General features: G+C 47.6%; 1 protein-coding gene across 13 annotated transcripts in view; it reads right to left on the bottom strand.

Moving 5' to 3' along the window:
* ARMH1 (armadillo like helical domain containing 1) overlaps positions 1-18,195 on the bottom strand; it is a 49,522-nt gene that overhangs the window by 19,085 nt on the left and 12,242 nt on the right. For 12 of the 13 annotated variants that reach the window (XM_027577943.2, XM_027578004.2, XM_027578010.2 and 9 more), the window contains 6 exons: positions 16,081-16,205; positions 14,792-15,019; positions 9,256-9,324; positions 8,151-8,317; positions 6,913-7,109; positions 3,673-3,757 (listed from right to left, as the gene is read on the bottom strand). In XM_027577943.2, the coding sequence (XP_027433744.2) occupies positions 3,673-3,757; positions 6,913-7,109; positions 8,151-8,317; positions 9,256-9,324; positions 14,792-14,997 (724 nt within the window). In that variant the 5' untranslated portion in view covers positions 14,998-15,019; positions 16,081-16,205. Of the gene's footprint in view, positions 1-3,672; positions 3,758-6,912; positions 7,110-8,150; positions 8,318-9,255; positions 9,325-14,791; positions 15,020-15,205; positions 15,418-16,080; positions 16,206-18,195 lie in introns of those variants that run through there. The other variant, XM_027577998.2, reaches the window with a different exon arrangement.

The raw sequence follows: 18,195 nt of genomic DNA, 5'->3' as shown, positions 1-18,195 counted from the left end.
CGGAAGAGCTGGCTGCGGGAGGGGCAGGGACACTCAGATGAGATGGGAAAGAGGGCCGAGAACGTGGGTAACAGGCCACGCAGGCAGGTAGATTCGGAGGCGCAGAGGTGCAGTTCTCAATGAGAAAAGAGGTGAAGCCGCCACCGGGCTCCAGCACCCCTGGCCCCACGCTGCAAGGGAAAGAGTCACTTAGCCTCCCAAGCCTCTCCACCCCGTTGTCACGGCACTCTCCCTGAGAACTGCACTTTCCCTGTAGCCTTCCCAGGGGAACGATGTCAACTACCCCCTCCCAGCGTGGGAGGTGGACTGCGCCCTCCTTCCCTCCTCCTTCTCAACTATTCCTTTTTCTTCTCAGTACAAACACAACCACCGTCCCCCCCCAACCCTGCCACCACATCTAAGACCTGTCAGACCTTCCCTGCCCTGCCTTTGGAGGATTTTCAGCGGGAGCTGAACGCCGCGTTCGCTCCCTGAACTTCCACTCTGCCGAGGTGTGGAATAGCTCCCCCTAGTGGAAAACCGCACATATACACGCACTATGTTCCCAGTTACACCAAGATCCTTTTGAAGTCCCCGGTGAAAAAGAATAATTCCTTCATTCAACAGACATTTCTTGAGCACCGGTTATGAGTCTGGCCTGTTTGAAATTACTTTGAGGCTCACAATTTCACTGTTATCACAGGAGCAGACATCAAACCAAAAGGGCAGTGAGAAAGCTTCACGCTTTTCTGCCTCTGCCAGGGTTCAGGGTGTATGGGCAGAACTCTCTCCCTCTCTCCCTCCACAAACATGCAACAAGCACCCACCCTAGGCCAGAGACTGCTCTGAGGATATAAGGACAGAAGTGGCAAGAAGTGCACTGAAACGGGGGCGTCTGCTGGGCGCAGTTAAGCCTCCGACTCTTGGTTTCGGGATCGCAAGGTTGTGAGATCGAGACCCCCCCCACCCCCAGGCTTTGCATTCAGCGCAGAGTCTGCTTCAGATTCGTTCCCCTCCCTCATCCAGCCCCTCTGCTTCTCCCCCTGCTTGCACTCTCTTTCAAATAAGTAAATAAAATCTCAAAAAAAAAAAAGTGCCTGAAACTGTGCAGTGCATTCTGGAAATGACTGCTCCAGGGCTGGGGGTACCGGCAGGGAAGAGGGTGCAGGGTGGTACAAAGGGAGGAGGGCTAACATCTGGGCAGGGCTGGAAGGCAGGTGAGGGAAGACCTTGGAGAAGAGAGGCATAAGCTAAGAAGTGATGATGAGTAGCAGTGGTCATGTGAGCCCCGTGGAGGTGGTGGCAGGGAGGGAGGCTCAGTGCCACCCAGTAGTCTTTGCGGGCTGCTTGATTACATTTCCTAACATGAGTCTGCTGCCAGGTCATCCCCTCACCCTTGCTCCCATGCAGCGACAATTCTCTGCTGCTGGGACTGACTTTTACTCAGTTCCCTCCACTACGCTACCCCTCTATGGCAACTCCTCCCCAGCTAGGAGACTCCTCCCACTGGTAATTGATTTTAACACAGCATTACTTCTCACCATACAAGGTCCATCTTCCCAAGCACACCTGCAGGGGTCAAACAAATACAAAAATGGCAATGCTACTGCAGGAAAAACGGACCGACATTCAATTTCAACACTGCCTCTGAAAAACAATCGATATTTGAAGCCACCCTCTGGACCTTTGCTAGTCTTCCCCAGGGTCTCACGTGCATACCTGAGCCCTGGTCCCTGCCTGCTCCTCTTGCCCCTCCCAGACTTCCTGGATCTGGGGCTCCACCTGCCTGCCATCTCGGACACAGGGATCCTAATATTTGCTGACGTCCACACTTTTCCTGCTTAATGGGCCTCTGTGTCCCTGCCTCTTCAGCCCTGCCCTTTCCCCTTATGCTACCTCATTCTCCACACCCAGGCACTTCCTAGTCCTGTCCATTCGCTCTCGCCAGGGCCTCTATATTTGGCTAGATGGGGGCATTCTTACTTTGTTATCTGAACAACCCAAAAGGCCTCCCAACTGGCCTCAAGCCTCGAGTCTCCCTGTGGTTCTGACCTACTGCAGATACCACCACCCAGATAACCTCCTGGACAGAGTGCCCACTATTCCATCTGGCATTCAAGGTGCTCCTCGATCTGGTCCTAGCCTACCTTTCTAGGTCTTCCTGGGCTGAGACCTCTACCAAACTTCCACTAAATGATCTACCTGTCATTCCTCAGATATATCTTGTACTTCTGTATGCCCGGACCTTTGTTTATACCATTCCCCTTTCCAGAATGCCCTCCTCTGCTCCTTTCCACTTTCCCAAATCCTTCCCATTCTCCAAGGTCAGTTCAAACACCACCTTCTCAGCAAACCCTTCTTTGCTCCCTCCTGTTGAAAACAGAATCTTCCTTCTCTGAACCACTATAGGAACACGGAAGGAAACAACATCTTATAAACACCTGCCATGGGCTCATGTTAAAAGCATACGCTTTAGGGGCACCTGGGTGGTACAGTCTGTTAAGCATCTAGTTGGTTTTGGCTCAGGTCCTGATTTCAGGGCCGTGATCTCAGGGTCATGAGAGCTGAGCATGGAGTCCTGTTAAGACTCTTTCTCCCTCTCCCTCTACCCCTCCCCTCCCACCATGGGCATGCATGTACTCCCTCTCTTTCTCAAATAAATAAATAAATCTTTTCTTTTTTTTTAAAAGGACCACTTTAGGGCAACCCCCTTGGGTCCCCTCCCTCTTTGGGAGCTTTGTACTATCATTCAATAAACTTTGCTTTGCTGCCCACAAAATAAATAAATAAATAAAAATAATGAAAAAAAATTAATAAAAAAAGGATCACTTTAAAATAAATAAAAGCATATGCTTTGGATTCAGATCTGGTTTGACTCTGGTTAGCTGCATAACCTTGGGAAGCATACTTAATATCTCTGTGCTTCAATGCTTTAGCTTGAAAAACATAAAAATATTTACCTCCACTATTCGTTCATTTGAGCATTTGAATACCTAATATGTGTCAGGCTCTGTACTCTTGTGGTTCTTTTGAGAATTAAATGAAATGATGCACGGAAAGTAGCTGGCACATAGGAGGACTGAATACATGCAAACTTATCAATACTACCACTGTTCAGTTTAGTTTCTTAGAAGTGGAGTCCTCTGGGTGATTTCTGGTTAGAGGGGAAGTACCACATAAGACTGGGAACCAGAGGGCGCCTGGATGGCTCAGTTGGTTAAGCGTCTGCCTTTGGCTTAGGTCATGATCCCAGGGTCCTGGGATTGAGTCCGGAGTCAGGCTCCCTGCTCAGCGCCTGCTCAGGGGAGAGTCTGCTTCTCCCTCTGCCCCTCCCCACTGCTCGTGTACTCTCTCTCTCTCTCTGTCTCTTGCAAAACTCCCTCTTGCAAAACTAAAAATATATAAAATCTTAAAAAAAAAAAAAAAGACTGGGAACCAGCCAGCTCTGGACCCAGGCGGATCATAGCCAATGTTAAAGTACCACGTGGCTGATTCGAAGTACAGAAAGTGGCTGTCATTTTCTGAATAACTTGCCAATCAGACCGAACCAGCATCTACCATCTGCCAAGGCTCTCCAGGATACCCAACAAGGTTCTTTGTGACTAAGAGAAAACTGTTAGAGCTAGTCTGTCTACTTTCTCACGGTCAGCTTCTGTAATGTGTGAGCAGGATCAGACCCAGCTGCCCCCCTACCTTCATACTGGACTTCCAGGTGCATTGTGCGCAGCACCTTCAGCACGCACTCCACGATGCTGGGGTGGGTGGTTCCAATGATCGACTGACAAGACAACAGGACAAGGGGGTTACTTAAGATCTAGTACACCTGGAAGAAATGAAAAGCAGGCTTGCAAACAGCTACGCAGCCTGGCCGAATGGGGAGAGGGAGGGTAATGGTGAGTCACTGGGCCTTGGCCGCTGCACTGTATGAGTACATTTCTCCAGAGGAGGGCCAGATATGGCAGCCAAGGATCCGAAAGACAGTCTGCTGAGCTTGCCACTGACCCCTCTAGCTCTGGAGGCATTCAGTTGGGGTGAGCCGGCCACCTGCTAGAGGTGCAGGCACAAGCCAGCTACCTTGCTGGCGGGAGGGTGGGCACCGGCTGGGGAGAGTTGAACTCATCCAGGATCCTAAACCTTCTCTCTCTCAGGGACCTCAAGTGACTGGGGAATCCGTCTTTTCTACCTCTTCAACCTTTAGCAGGGCATCGGTTCCTGTCCTTTAGCATGAAACATCCTCAAGATCGGGGCGCCTGGGTGGCTCAGTTGGTTAAGCGACTGCCTTCGGCTCAGGTCATGATCCTGGAGTCCCGGGATCGAGTCCCACATCGGGCTTCCTGCTCAGCAGGGAGTCTGCTTCTCCCTCTGACCCTCTTCCCTCTCGTGCTTTCTATCTCTCGTTCTCTCTCTCTCTCAAATAAATAAATAAAATCTTTCAAAAACAAAACAAAACAAAAACATCCTCAAGATCGCCCATTTGCACACAATTGCCCTTCGGCTATTGCTCTTTTTCTCCCTCTACACCTAAGCCTCCCAGGAGCCCAGGAGCAGCCACTTCATCCTCGTGCATCCTTTGACAGGCTGCAGCAATTTAACTTCTCCTGCCACGGGGCTGACATTCCCCCAAACTTTTCACACGGGAACCATCTTTCTGTTCTACCTACACTTAGCCTTTCTGTGGTATTTGACCCAGCTGGTCATGTACTCCTTGTTGAAAATCTTTTCCTTTCACTTTTACAGGCGTTTTTCCCCTTGTTTTCCTTTAACAGCTTCCATTGCTCTTTTTCAAAGAGGCAGAGTGGTATATGGAACGACTAAGGACTCTGGAGTTAGGGAGAGTTGGATTTCAGTGCCTGCTTAGAACATACCTATTCCTTAGGGTGTGGCCCTGAGTAAGTCACCGGACACCCCTCAAGGCTCAGTTACCTCATCTTTAAAGTGTCTGCCTCCGGAGCGCCTGGGTGGCTCAGTCAAGCATCTGCCTTTGGCTCAGGTCATGATCCCAGGGTCCTGGGATCGAGCCCCATATCGGGCTCCCTGCTCAGCAGAGAGTCTGTTTCTCCCTTTCTCTCTCCCTCTGCCTCTCCCATGCTCATGCTCTCTCTCTCTCAAATGAAAAAAAATCTTAAAAAAAAAATAAAATGTCTGCCTCCATCAGCTATTGTGAAGACTAAAAGAGATCATGGAAATAAACCCCTGGCATGGTGCCTAGCAGGTAGGAGGCACTTAATAAATGGAAACCAGAGGGGTGCCTGGGTGGCTCAGTTGGTTGAGCGACTGCCTTCGGCTCAAGTCATGATCCTGGAGTCCCAGGATCGAGTCCCACATCAGGCTCCCTGCTCAGCGGGGAGTCTGCTCCCTCTGACCCTCTGCTCTCTCTCTCTCTCATTCTCTCTGTCTCAAATAAATAAATAAAATCTAAAATAAATAAATAAATGGAAACTGGAAATAATAATGATAATCCAGCTGTTTTGTTGGACCTTCTTGCTGAGCTCATCTTTTTTTTTTTTTCTAGCTCATCTCTTAAATGCTGGTGATTTTTTTTTTAATTTTTTAAAAGATTTTATTTATTTATTTGAGAGAGAGAATGAGAGAGAGCATGAAAGGGGGGAGGGTCAGAGGGAGAAGCAGACTCCCTGCTGAGCAGGGAGCCCGATGCGGGACTCAATCCTGGGACTCCAGGATCATGACCTGAGCCAAAGGCAGTCCCTCAACCAACTGAGCCACCCAGGCGCCCTAAATGCTGGTGATTCTCCTCTTGGTTCATTTTACCTGGCTGACCTCCCTCACTTCTGCTGTTTCAGTGATCCTTTCTCTGCTCAGGAAACCCACCTGCCATCCTAATCTCGGGTCTCTTTCCGAGGCTTCAGACTTTTATTTTCTACTGTGCGGTGGGTATCTCTACTAGATGTCCTCAACAGTAATTCCTCAGTTTGACCTAGAAATCAGAATTACTTGGGGAGCTTAAAAAGAAAAAGCATTACTAAAGGCCATCTGAAAGCTGTCAGAATCTATGGGAGGGAGGCCTGGGATTCGTTTTTTTTTTTGTTTTGTTTTGTTTTTGTTTTTTACACAAATGACCTATTTATGTCCTCTGCAGCCGGCTGGGCCTGCTCCTTAGGTGGCACTTGGGAGGCACCAAGTCTCATCAAGTCAAAGCCTAACTCTTCCCAAATCCGATCAATCTTTCCCTGCTCTCTCCTGGTGGCACACAGCTCAGTCTGCTGCCAAGTCCAAAGCTGTCTGTCATTTTTGCCCGCTTTTCTTTTACTGCCCCACCTCCCATGCGCTCCGCCTCAGAAATGTCCGTCTGACCCGGTCACCTCTGTTCCCCTGCCCCAGGGCAGGCCTCACCATCCCTTTGACACCTCTTGTCTCCCTACCTCCACCCAGTGTGGAGCTGTTTTGAGAGCTTTTGCTAATTTATCTCAAGACCACTCTTGGAGCCTCTCTTCCCTCCTTACCAGCACGGTGTCTTCAGGTGGCCACCACGTCCCAAATCAGATCCCACTCACATTCCAGGGCACTGAGAGGAAGGCAGAAGCCAGGAGGAGAGGAGGAGCCTTCCCAAGCCCTGGCGATCTGGCCTCTCCCTCCTGCGCTGTCTACAAATGCACCTTGTTTCCTTCCCTACCAAATTGACTCTTGTAAGCTTTTCTACAGTCTTTTCATCATCCTTGTTGCTTGTCTCAACTACTTTTAAGTCTGCCAACATCTTTCTGATCCTTAAGTAAACAGGACAAATCACTCTGCTGGGCGACATGAACTCTTTGCCCCACCTTGGCCTTCTGGAAGTAACGCTGATTGAATAGCGGACGTGCTGTGGGAGGCTGAGCTCTGTTTCTCATGCCTGCGTGAAGTGCAACTGTGGTAGGTAATTTTAAGGTTAGTGTGTGGGTTGAATCAGAACCACGGGAGCATGCAGCCGGGGCTCACCTGCGCAGTCCTGAGAGTCTGCAGGGACAGCTGCTGAGCTTTTGGTGATGTGCAGGACAGCAAAGCTATTAGACCTTTGTAGACTTGATTCTGGTACTTGGGGTTTCCGTGGACCAAAGAATCCAACAGAAGCTGCACTTCCTCCTGGGTCTCTTCGGATTTAGACTTTGCCAAAAATTCTGCTATGGATCGTACACCTGAGCACAGAAGAGAGGAAATGCTCAATTAGAAGGGGATTATGAAAACAATCCTCACTCAAGATGATATAATATGGGCAGGGGACGACTGAGATATGTGAATGAGGCCCGTTCAAGTGAAGCAGAATCAAGGCCCAGTTCTCATGCTGCCTCACTGTCTTGTTTGCTTCATGGCTCTGTGGCCAGAGGATTTGGTTTCAACACAGGCACGTCAGCTTGTCAAAATCTGTTCTAAAGTTTAAAATGGCTCTGCAAAATGCACAATTAAACACGCATTTGGGATTGCTATATGATCATTAACACGTGCAGCTATCAGCAGTTTACTAAATGTTCTGACAAAGGCTGCCTCATTTAATCCCAGAAACTATACCGAGAGGGAGGTGTTAGTCCCATTTAATGGATATATACACTGAGGCTCAGAGAGGCCACGGGGAGACATAGAGGAGAACCATGAAGAAAAGTGCAGCGAGGGAAGTGCTTTGAAAAAGGGACGTGTGGGGGATGGTATCTTCCCCAACCACCTCGATCAGAGAACTTGATGGAACATAGGGAAATTACAGGGTTATTTACCCTTCTCACTACACCACACTGTAAGCTCTTTGAGGACAAGGACTGTATTTTATTCATCTTTGTATCCCCAGCACTATATATATATGTGATATATATACATATATCACACATATTCAATGAATGACAATGATTTATTTCCATTTTATTTCTAGAGTTATTCATAACTCAATTTCACAAAGGATTTTAGGCAATGGCTTAATAAATCTTTGTTGAATGGATGCATGAAAGAGGATATATTTAAAATGGAGAAGTATTTCCAAAACCACCATGGAAAGATTGGAGCAAATGATGAATCAAGAAAATCATAAATCTGACTCTCGTGGTGGTGACACGGACAGGAGCTAATTGACTCCACTGTACAAAGTGCTTCCGTGCAACACTTTCCTGGAGCAGTGCTGGGTGCCGCCACCATTTCACCCAGGCCTCTAGGGAGACATGGAATCCCCACCCCCACTGTAACACAGTACCCACCATAGCTTTCACAGATGAGCTCCTTGTACTTCCTGCCATAGTTTGCAATAACCTGAAGTAGCTTGATGGATTCCTTCTTGTCCTCCTCCCTGATCTTCTCCAGCCCAAGTATTTCCAAGAGTGTTAGGACGCCTCCAACTTCCAGAAATTCTCTAAGGTACTGATTACTGTCCAGGGGAATACAAGAGTAGAAATAAGAACTTCTTATGTTCCTTGGCACTCACCTTTCTAAGGGATCTCGAGGTCCTTTCTTATACTTTGCCCTCCTATCCAGGAATTGTTCATGGGCAAAGTGACACAATAATTTGGAAGTTCTTCCTTCTAGCAGCAAATGCAAAAGTTAAATACGTTGGACGTTTCTTGTGTTTGGTTTTCCAGACTCTGTTCCTCTTCTTGAAATAGCACCTCAATTATCCCTTGGGGAATCACCCCTCTGCCACTCATGGGCCGTGTGGTTTTGGCAGGGTGAGCGGGTTACAGGGCATGCCATCATTCTGACTGCAGTAATTGGTTGGGACCAGCCATGTGACCTCAGTTGGTCCAATGAGGCTCAACACCTGGGACTTTCTTGGGAACCCCTGGCAAAGATATGCTCTCTTTTCGGTGTGGCTGAGCAAGCAGGATGCATGTCTGTAGCTTCTGAGGGCCATAGCCCATGGAGACCAAAGAATACAGAGGGGAACAGAGCTGAGAAATGGAGAAGAGAGAGGGAGAGACCAAGTACTGATGACATTTTTTGAACCCCTGGATCTAGCCAGGCTTTTTAAAAACAATTTTTTATTTATTCATTTGAGACAGAGAGATACAGAGAGAGAGAGAGCAGGAACAGTGGGGAGAGGCAGAGGAAGAGGGAGAAGCAGACTCCTCGCTGAGCAGGGAGCCCAATGTGGGGCTCGATCCCAGGACCTGGAGATCATGACCTAAGCCGAAGGCAAACGCTTAACCAAAATCTGAGCCCCCCCAGGAGCCCCCTAGCCGGGCTTAACATACGGATTTCTACCCATGTGATAGAAAACACGGTGGTCTCATGTGGTGTGAATGCCAATGATACCATGAGCCCTGTATGCAACTGAGACCCCAGAATCTCTCTAGAAATAGAACTCACCTGCTCACCGCTGACAAGAAGATGCCAATAGACTGTAGAAGCTTATCTAAACAGGAGCCAGTCATATAGCTGCATGACAGGTTAAAGAGTGAATTTCAGGGTGGTTTTCTACACAGAAACCAGATCCTGTGTCGATTCCTGGTACCTTCTATGGCCCAGGATGACCAACCATTGAATTGTGCCCTTTATCTGAGAGGGGCCACTAGGCTGAAGGGGGAAGTGGCGACACACAGTGTGGGGCACAGGGGTGGGTGGTGCTAGCAGGTGTGTTCCTGGTTCCCCAGCAAGCTTTTCTGGGGCTGGTCAGCCACCTTGGGTCTGAAAAGGCCCCCTAGAGAGCAAGGAGGCTCTGATGAATAAAAGGTGCATGGAGAAAGCACAGTCAATTTTCCAAGCCTCTCTACACCATGACCATTGCACCCTTGGGTCTCAGCACAGTTCATTACTTTATGCCTCATTTTTAGACTTCTCTAAAAATAATCGGCTTCATCATTAATTCTCAATTTTGTACTTGCTCAAAGCTTTACACTGGAGGTCACTATCTTTATGAAGAATTGCGTGCCTTCCTAATAAGAACAACGGGAGATGGTGGAAAAATTAAACTCTGATTTAAAACAACCTCAGATTTAGTGTTATTTTTTAATGTGAGCCTTGCAAAAAGCTTCATTGTAATAAAGCACCCAGAGCATGCATCAGCTCGGATACAAGGTATGAAATCAACCCACAACAGAAAAGGAACCAGTCAACAATTACTAGGCTCATAACACATCACAGGCTCTTAGAACACTTAAGAAATTAGCTGAAATTATTGCAGCTCATGGAGGATGACTGAGAGCTTCCAAGACTGATAAAGGCTAATGTAATGGGTTGGAGGTAATGGTGCTTTGTTGGGGGGGAGGGCATGTGAGGCAAATTATCTCTGCGGCACCCTGGTTCCCAGGATGCCAATAGAAGTGGAGACAGATTGGCTCATTAGGAAAGGCTCTTTACTGCAAAAACAGTGTTTGCTCTGGAGCCAGGCTCCCGTGCCTGTTGCCACTACAGCTGGAGGCCAGGTTACCAGCCCATGGGCTAGCCTCTGTATTCCTACACTGTCCTCCGCCCAGCTCCCCACAAGCCCCAGCCCCCGTTCCTGCCTCCCTGCCTTCTCCCTCTTTTCCTCAGTTGCCAGCCAGGCTCACCAACTTTTGTCACCTCCTTTTCCTCTGTCCCAGGCTAGTCTTGCTTTCACAGTCACTCATTACACATATTTCTGGTCCATTATTTCCAGCAATTAGTTCCGGAAGTTTGCCACCATATCAGCAGGCGCTAACTAGTACTAGGCACTGCGGTGCTCTGCTTGCCTTGTCCCATTTAATCCTCACCACACCCTGGGGTGGCTGCTAGTAATATGTCCATGTACTTCCTGAGGAAACAATCTCAGACAGGTTAATGACCTGTCCAGGTCCCAGAGTTAACTGATGGAACTGGGATTTGAACCTAGCAGTCTAGCTCAGAGTCTGAGTTCTTCCAGTCAGGCCTTCCCGCCTGTAGATGGATGGAGGGTGTGGGGCTATTTATGCAGATTATCTCCTGGGTTGGTGTTGGAGGTGGAACTGTGGGTCCACCCTGTCCCAGGGCAGGGAGGCCTGAAGGAGAGTGGATAGTGTATGGGCTTTGGGCCAGATAGACCCATTTCAGACCTTATCTCTGCCATTCACTAGTAAATTACTCAACCTTTTCAAAGCTCATCTCTCTTATCTATAAAATAGGATAATGCCGTTTAGGCTTTATCCTAAATAAAGATATCCTAAAGATAATCACCTATTAGGCTTCACAAGCGGCTCAGAGGGGTTAATATTTGTACAACACATAGCTCAGTGCCTAGAGCGTAAAAAGACTCAATAAATGGTAACTAATACTTTTGTCATTATAATATATAAATCCTTAGTTTTACTGGTCTCTTCTGGAAGTTCAAGGTTAAAAAAGGGGTTTGAGGCTAATGTGAGATTAGGTGGTAGTCAATTTTACAAGACATAATGATGCTATGTTGATTTGTTTTCCTTCCAAATCCACCATAACTAGCGGGCAGCCTAGGAGGCGTGGAGCCACTGATTTAACACACTACATCACTTCAGCCGGTCTCTTTTCTCTTGTATGACAAGGTCACAAAAAGTTAGGAAACTATGCATAATGTCAGGTGTAGACACTGAACATATGACTGTATATTGAAAGCATGGTTCTTTCAGTCATTCAATAAGCGTGCCGTGAGTGTCTCACAAACGCAGGGCGCTCTGACTGGCACTTGGGAGATGGGGAAGAATGATACAATGCCGAGGGTAGTAAGTGCAATGACTGAACAAGAAGAGAACACTCCCACGTAAGGCGTGGGGAGGAAAGATCCTGCCACAGAGGTTAAGAACCGGCCGTGGGAGAAGGTGGGAGACAGGACAGCGTAGGAAGGGGCAGTGGTCAAGCAGGACCGGGGCTAGGGGGAGGCGATGTAAGTAAGATGAGGCGGGCGAAAGGTGGTCTAGATTTGGCGACCAAGGCGTTGCTGATACCTTGGTGAGGTTAGTGTCACAGGCTGTGGGGCGGAAGCCAAATTATAGGTGCTGATATTTCTCAAAGTATCATCTTTGGCCCACAGGCATCAGAGTCCCCCAGGGTGCTCATCAGAAACAAAGAGGCCAGGAGTCCTCCCTCAGTCGACTAAATCAGAGCCGTGGGGGGGGGGGTGGGGGGTGGGGAGGCAGGCTGCTTATCTGCAATTTATAATTTTTTTAAAGATTTTATTTATTTATTTGAGAGAGAGAATGAGAGATAGAGAGCACGAGAGGGAAGAGGGTCAGAGGGAGAAGCAGACTCCCCGCTGAGCAGGGAGCCCGATGCGGGACTTGATCCCGGGACTCCAGGATCATGACCTGAGCTGAAGGCAGTCGCTTAACCAACTGAGCCACCCAGGCGCCCTGCTCATCTGCAATTTAAACCTCTGGTGTGAACTCTAATGTCTGAGGACATTGGAGTCAACCTAGAGACATAATCAGTGGTATTCCCCTTGGCCTGTTCCAGGTCTGAGTCTGATTAGAAATTTTATCGATGATGTAACTGTAGGAAAAAGAGAGCTGTGGTTACTGCAGCCTTTAGTCCCACCCAGCTGCAGACTCTGCATCCCTCCTTCCTTTACTGAGCAGGCATGTAGAACGTGCCCCTTATGGGCCAGGCACGGTCCTAGGCATTAAGAATGCAAAGATGAGGAGAACAGACGTGATTCCTGCTCTCACAGAGCCTATAAGCCAGTGGGGAAGAGAGATTTTTTTTGAAGATTTATTTATTTATTTATGAGAGAGAGGGGGGGGGGTGGGGGAGGGGCAGAGGGAGAGAGAAATTTTAAGCAGACTGCACTGAGCGTGGAGCCAGATGTGGGACTCCATCTCACGATGCTGAGATCACGACCTAAGCCTAAATAAACCAAGAGTCCGACTCTTCTTTTTTTTTTTTTTAAGATTTTATTTATTTGACAGAGAGAGACACAGCGAGAGAGGGAACACAAGCAGGGGGAGTGGGAGAGGGAGAAGCAGGCTTCCCGCTGAGCAGGGAGCCTGATGCAGGGCTCGATCCCAGGACCCTGGGATCATGACCTGAGCCGAAGGCAGATGCTTAACGACTGAGCCACCCAGGCGCCCCCAAGAGTCCGACTCTTAACCGACTGCACCACCCAGGTGCCTGAGATATTTTTTTAAAAGATTTATTTATTTGAGAGAGAGAGAGAGCACAAGCGCGTGCACAGAGCAAGCGGGGGTGGGGGGAGGGGCAGAGGGAGAGAGAAAAATCCCAAGCAGACCCCTGCTGAGTGCCCGGAACCCGACACAGGGCTCAATCTAGAACGCTGAGATCATGACCTGAGCTGAAATTAAGAGTTGGATGCTTAATTGACTGAGACACCCAGGTACCCCAATATTAAGCAGGTACAAACAATACAATGTTATAATGATCAAGATGGAGGGGCTGCCATGAGCATATGTAACAGGGTAACCTAGGCTCAGAAAAAGGCTTTCTGAGGAAGGGATGTTTAGACTGAGATCTGAATGATGGAGTAAGAATTAGTCAAATAAGAAGTAGGTTTAGAGGAGAGGAGAGGGTTCAGGCAAGGAGAAAAATATATAATAAAAGGATCTGAGGGGTGCCTGGCTGGCTTAGTCAGTGGAGCATGTGACTCTTGATCTCAGAGTTGTGAGTTTGAGCCCCACATTGGGTGTAGAGATTACTAAAAAATAAAATCTTAAAAAAAAAAAAAGGATCTGAGATGATCCATGGAATGCTGTGAGCACACAGAGCAGGAATATCCTCAAATGCACCCATAACCCAAACTTTCACATCTGTCTTCAACCCCAATCTGTCTCTAGGACTCCTGAGCATGGGTACCTCAAACACAACATGTCCCAAACCAGACTTAACTAACCCAACTCCTTTTCTTGTATTCTCTTCCCACATAATGGCACGCCATTCACCCAGTTTCCCAAGCCAGAAACGTGAGAGTCATTCTGTGGGGTAGAAGTGGAGATGGTAGTTGGATTAATAGGTATGGAACTCAGATTCCAGAGAGAAATGTGGGCAGGGTTACACAACTGAGAACCCTTAACCTGGAGTAGTGCTGACATCATGATGATGGATTAGGTCACTGAGGGAGAGAGGGATGTGGATGGAGTCCCAAGACATATCCACATTTCAGGGATGGCTGAAAAAAATGAGGAAAAGACAAAGAAAGGAGAAAACCAAGAGAATTGGTATCCCAGAAACCAAGGGAAGAGTGGCTGGTTTTTTGTTTTTGTGACGACTTATATGCGCTTTTTTCTTCTTTTTCTTTCTTTCTTCTTATTGAAGTTTAATTGACATATAACATTATGTTAGTTTCAGGGAAGAGTTTTTTGAGAAGTGGTAATAGTTGACAAGTGCCTCTGAGAGGTCATGTGTAATGACCAAGGATGTAGTCATTAGGTTTTGCAATTAGAACAACAGCAGTAACCTTGGCAAGACCTGCACAGCAAAGGGGACAGAAGTCAGATTGCAGTGGGCGGAGAAGGAAAGGGAGGTGAAGAAGCGTAGATAGGGAAAGTCAATAACCTTTTCAAGAGGCTTCACCACAAAGGGTAGGAACTAGGTGGAATATTGGTTTGAGATGGGGATTTAATCTAATTTCTTAAGGTAGAAGAGATTTGAGCATATGTAAATGTAAAAGCTGGTAAGGAGGCAAAAGTGAAGGCCATCGGAGAGAAGGAATAAAGTCCTTGAGGAGAGAGAGAATTAACCCCAGACAGAGGGAATATCCACACCAAATCTGATGGGAGCAGAAGAGGTTAGGGGTGAGAATGAGGGTACATGTGCAGGTTGGGAAGACAGGAAGGGGGTTAGTTGTTGACTTTTTGGATGCTACTCTGATCACCAGATTTCCTGATCTACAATTTTAGGGAGACTCAAGAGAAGAGCTCTCCCAATAATCTCCATTCCTTTTCTCCTTTGAAGATTGCCCAATTTATTTCTGTTTGGCAAAGGATACATGAGTCTAAGCCAGGTGGTCAAGCGTACCAGGAACAAGCTGGCTCCCTGGGAAAACTCCTGCTCCAGTTCAGGAGAGGTCTTGCCTTGGTTGGTCTTGATGAAATTGTCGAGGATGTGACTCCTTGCGACTTTGCCGCCGTTGTCCCAATCCTGTAAAAAACTCAAGAGCCGGCTAATTGCTGCTTGCTCCTTTATGGAAGTCATGGTCAGTCAGTCCTGAAGTTGGCTACAGAGGGAGGGAAAACAGACAGGTTACCAAAATATTTAGAACCATGGAAGTCCCGTAGGTTACTCTATGGGTTTTGCTTTTCCAGCAATCGGCTGGAGGCAGAGCGAGCCTCTGTCACCCATGCAGATGTTGTGGCATTCAAAATACACCTCTAGAACACCTCTAGAACAGATCATCTCCTACTTGAACAGGGAGGATTTAGCTGTGTTGTAATGGCATGAAGAATATCAAGGTGGTCAATGTCGACTTCATGTTTAAGAGCTAACGTTTTAGCTCCTTGGATCCCCTGCTGCCAGCAACTAAAGGACCAGCTGAGATGAAGGTGCTTGCTAAAAACCTGGGTCCCTTTCACCCCTCACTTCACACAGGGCCAGAAATGTGGGGGTCTTTAGAGACCTGGCCCTTCTCATACCAATCAGCTAAGGAAAAATGCTCCTTAACCTTGTACCTTGGGCTTTTATACTAACTCTCTTAAAAACAACTTTAAAAAAAAAAGTTAGTAAGAAGAAAAAAGTTTCCATTCCGTAGTTGGATTAATGGGCTGTGGTTTGTAGGAGTCTGTGTCCTTGGGAGAGTGTTTTCAGTGGGGGAGGGAAGGTTTAAAATAAACCCGTTTTCCAAAAATAGTTGTGATTGAAAGTGTTATTATCCATAACAAATGTTAGTGCTGATGGGAGAGAGGCATGTGTGATTCTTTTGTCTAACAGACAAGTGAAAGTCATATTTCACATTATCATGGGGTTTTCTGTGATTTACAGAATATTTGTGAAACATTACTTGCAGGGGCCATGATTGATATGGAGAGAACAGCTTGTGTGTAGGGGAGATGTGTATTTCACGAAGACTGTTCAACATGAAATTTACAGTCCCATAAAGTGCTTCTACATCTTCGCCAGAGATCTAGTTAAAAGGACTTTACAGTCTGAAACATCCTAAAATTGATTCTAAATTAACGTTTCCTCACATGTATTTGAGATATTGATGGGGCCCAGCCAACAGAATTTTATTAGGAAGCAATAATCTGAGGCACACGGAGACAGACATACATACACACCAACCTCCACTACTCCCCAGAGGACACTGGATATGTGCTCCCGGGAAGGGCGTCCACGGAGCCTTGGGGATGGAGACAACCACGAAATCCTGTCAGCCTTAACAGCCAGGTGAATGACTGTGGATCAACCTAAACACAAAAATGACCAAAATCTCTCATAGGATCAGACATCAATCACTGTGAATGATATTATAGCCCTAAGTCTGAGAATAACTTTCAGAGGCCGTGGCCACCTTCAACAGCCAAACCGGCCTCAAGAAAATGGGGATGAGTGGCTGTTCTGGACCCAAGGGAAGAGGAGTTGAAACACCAAGGTTAGCTTTATAAGGCAGGAACGTACCCTGTGCCCACCCAGCTGTCCCCACCCTCAAACCCCCACCCCCCTGCCGCTGCCGTGGGTGGACCCTTTCTAGGATCAAAATTTAAAGTGCCATCAGAGGGGCACCTGGGTGGCTCAGTCATTAAGCATCTGCCTTCGGCTCAGGTCATGATCCCAGGGTCCTGGGATCGAGCCCCATATCGGGCTCCCTGCTCCGCGGGGAGCCTGCTTCTCCCTCCTCCACTCCCCTGCTTGTATTCCATCTCTAGCTGTGTCTCTCTCTGTCAAATAAATAAAACCTTTTAAAAAAAATGCCATCAGAGATGTGCCCAGCAATGCTAGGACATGGAGGGTGGGAAACTTCCAGCTGGGCGCTCCCCATTATGGCCCCTGAGGTTTCTTTGGATCTTCCCTATCTTACTCTTTTCTTCACGGAAAAGGAAACCACAGATGGCAGCATTAGAAGTCACAGTGATGCAGCTGACCATGCAGTGCAGGCCCGTCATGTGGCACTGTGTGAGGTGCTGTGGGAGATGGGGGGATGAGGCACTGCCGGGGCCCTGGAGGAGCCCCCGATCTTGTGGTACAGGGGGAAGAACATGAGATCTGGAGTCAGACTGGGAGCCAAGGAGAGAGGCCTCAGAAGAAACCAATCCTGCAACCCCTTGATCTCAGACAGCTTGATCAGAACCTCCAGACCCCAAGATAACCAGTTTCTGTTGTTTAAGCCCCACTCCCTCCGAGCTTGTCATGCTTTGTTGGCAGCCCCAGCAAACTCAGACATTACCCTTACTTAATCTGTTTTAGGCAGTATTTATTTCTTACTCTGGCACTTGAGTAATTAACTTCTCGTACCAGGCGCACTTCCATTTTTTTCTCCCCTTATCTTCACAATACAGTTTTCCACAATTTATAGTTAAATCAATAGTCAGTCTTTACATTATTGACCAGGTAGACAAACACTGTTCACTCAAGCTGTAAACTACTATTACATTTTTTTTCTCTTACAAGTTGGGTTTTACCTGGGTGAATCATTGTTTCTTTTTTCAATTGTTTAGATTTCTGAGTACCTAGAGCTATTTTCTTCCAAATGTTCCAAACACATAGCAATTTTTCCAAATGTTCAACCCCTAACTGATCAGTTCCACCTTTTCCCTGGCAACGTCTTTCCCATAGACTTGGTCTTTCCGCTCCAGTTGGGACTTGTTCCTTACTAAGCCTAGCACACAAATGTTGTCCTGGGATTTCCTTTTGGGATTTTCTCTGGGATTTCCTTTTGGGATTTTCTCTGCTAACTGTCCCATTTCCTGGACCTAGCTCTTCCTCCTTTCTGGTTTGCTCTCTTGTTTTGTCGAAGCACATTCCTCAGTAGTTTCCTAAGAAATGAAAATTACTTTTTTTTAAAATTTTATTTATTTGACAGAGAGAGACACAGAGAGAGAGGGAACACAAGCAGAGGGAGAGGGAGAGGGAGAAGCAGACTCCCCGCCGAGCAGGGAGCCCGATGCGGGGCTCGATCCCAGGACCCCGGGATCATGACCTGAGCTGAAGGCAGACGCTTAACGACTGAGCCACCCAGGTGCCCCCCTTTTTTTTTTTTTAAAGATTTTATTTATTTATTTCACAGACAGACACAGCGAGAGAGGGAACACAAGTTAGGGGGATTGGGAGAGGGAGAAGCAGGCTTCCCGCCAAGCAGGGAGCCCGATGTGGGACTCGATCCCAGCACCCTGGGATCATGGCCTGAGCCGAAGGAAGAAGCTTAACGACTGAGCCACCCAGGTGCCCCAAAATGAAAAT

This window comes from Zalophus californianus, chromosome 4, assembly GCF_009762305.2.
Source record: "Zalophus californianus isolate mZalCal1 chromosome 4, mZalCal1.pri.v2, whole genome shotgun sequence".
Lineage (NCBI taxonomy): Eukaryota > Metazoa > Chordata > Mammalia > Carnivora > Otariidae > Zalophus > Zalophus californianus.
This window is presented reverse-complemented; position numbering and strand designations above follow the sequence as displayed.